The following is a 1,415-nucleotide window of genomic DNA, read 5'->3' as shown; positions in this document are numbered from 1 at the left end:
GCCTACCATGTGCATGTTGGGAATTACATGAGCAGCCGGCTGGAGCTGGGGGTCAGACTAGATGGCCCAGGAGCCCCTTCTGACTCACTTTTCCCCTATGTTTCTAACATGGTGAGTTTCATAAAAGAAAAAAAAAAACAGGAGGCTGGCTTGCTGAACAGCAAAATGCCACCATATAGCACTATCTTTCCCTGAGTTCCAAAGAGTGGATTTACACTTTGGAGCCTCACCCATATCTCTCAGCCCTGTAATTAGGTTCCTGGGTATATGCCGTTCTTTGAGTCTCAACAGTCTGTCTTCTGGGAAATAAATACTGAGCGATCCGTCCTGCTCACCAGGGCTGTCATTTTGTGGATGGCCAAGCGCCACGCCCGTGGTAGCCATTTTGTGAGAGTGCTCTCGACAAACTTTCCAAATGGCACGAAGTAAAGTCCCAGCGCACTGAGGTTTGCTGAGACCTGTGTTAAAGCAGGGCTGATGGGAATTGTGGGGGCTCTTTTTCAGACCAAATCCTTTGCCCAAACCACACAGAGATCGCTTCCGTTACCTTTTTGGTCCTGGTACTTTTTGTCGAACCGTTTCATAAACTGCTGAAACATCTCGGCCATTTCAGACTGTGATGAACGCACACGATAAAGAGAGAATTAATTAATTTCTCCCAAAGGGCAGATACTACAGACACAAACCTCCCCCGCTGCCCTTCAATCAACCCCCATTTTGCCCTCACATATCCAAATCTGGAACTTTTCTCCCCAGGCTGTCGCCTGTTTGTGGTTCAGCGCCTTTTGGGGCTTCAACAGGCAGCAGAGCTGAGCAAAGCTTCTTTCCGTCTGCAGCTCTTGCGCGATGAAGACAGCTTCACCTGTTGGATTTCTGTCTGTGGGGCAGCTATTCAGTGCACGGGGGGCCCATCCCCCCCCCATGCACACAGACATCCAGATACACACGACGTGCCAAGCTGCTTTACTCTCATCAGCCCGCCGCCCACAGACCCATCGTCCCCATCCCTTTGGGAGTTTCTCACCAGGGTCAGGTTTGGGGCCAGGATGGAGTCAGCAGAGGAGATCAAGAGCCACACTCCACACAGCGCGAAGCACGCAGACCGCGTGGTCAGCCCCATAGCGAGCCCGACCGGCCGGGTCCCAGCGAGGAGTGAAAGTAATCTTTGCAGCGCAGTAGTGGAGATGCGGTGCAGTGGGGAAGAGAGGAAGAAAGACACATCTGCTGGGGAGAAAACCACAGGAAGATGGGGAGGTGTTAAACTTTGGGGGGGGGGTAAAGTAACACCTCCCCATCTTACCGGAAAGTTTTGTGCACAGGAAAAGAGGACGGAGCAATGGGTCTCCCTACAGTCCCTCTGGCGGCAGCAAGGTAAACTCTGAGCATGTGCAGAAAGCCTTCCTCACAGACCACCA

At 52.2% G+C, this 1,415-nt stretch overlaps 1 protein-coding gene across 1 annotated transcript in view; it reads right to left on the bottom strand.

The window, feature by feature from the left end:
• LOC123032470 (cathepsin W-like) overlaps window positions 1-1,185 on the bottom strand; it is an 8,215-nt gene extending 7,030 nt beyond the window's left edge. The window contains exons 1-2 of the mRNA XM_044448366.1: window positions 1,025-1,185; window positions 548-614 (exon numbers count right to left, since the gene is read on the bottom strand). Coding sequence (XP_044304301.1) covers window positions 548-614; window positions 1,025-1,120 — 163 coding nt within the window. The 5' untranslated portion in view covers window positions 1,121-1,185. The remainder of the gene's footprint in view (window positions 1-547; window positions 615-1,024) is intronic.
• Window positions 1,186-1,415: the final 230 nt, after the last annotated feature.

This window comes from Varanus komodoensis, unplaced genomic scaffold, assembly GCF_004798865.1.
Source record: "Varanus komodoensis strain SLA01 unplaced genomic scaffold, ASM479886v1 scaffold55, whole genome shotgun sequence".
Lineage (NCBI taxonomy): Eukaryota > Metazoa > Chordata > Lepidosauria > Squamata > Varanidae > Varanus > Varanus komodoensis.
The sequence above is the reverse complement of the archived record's forward strand: the minus strand, read 5'-3'. Positions and strand labels throughout refer to the sequence as shown.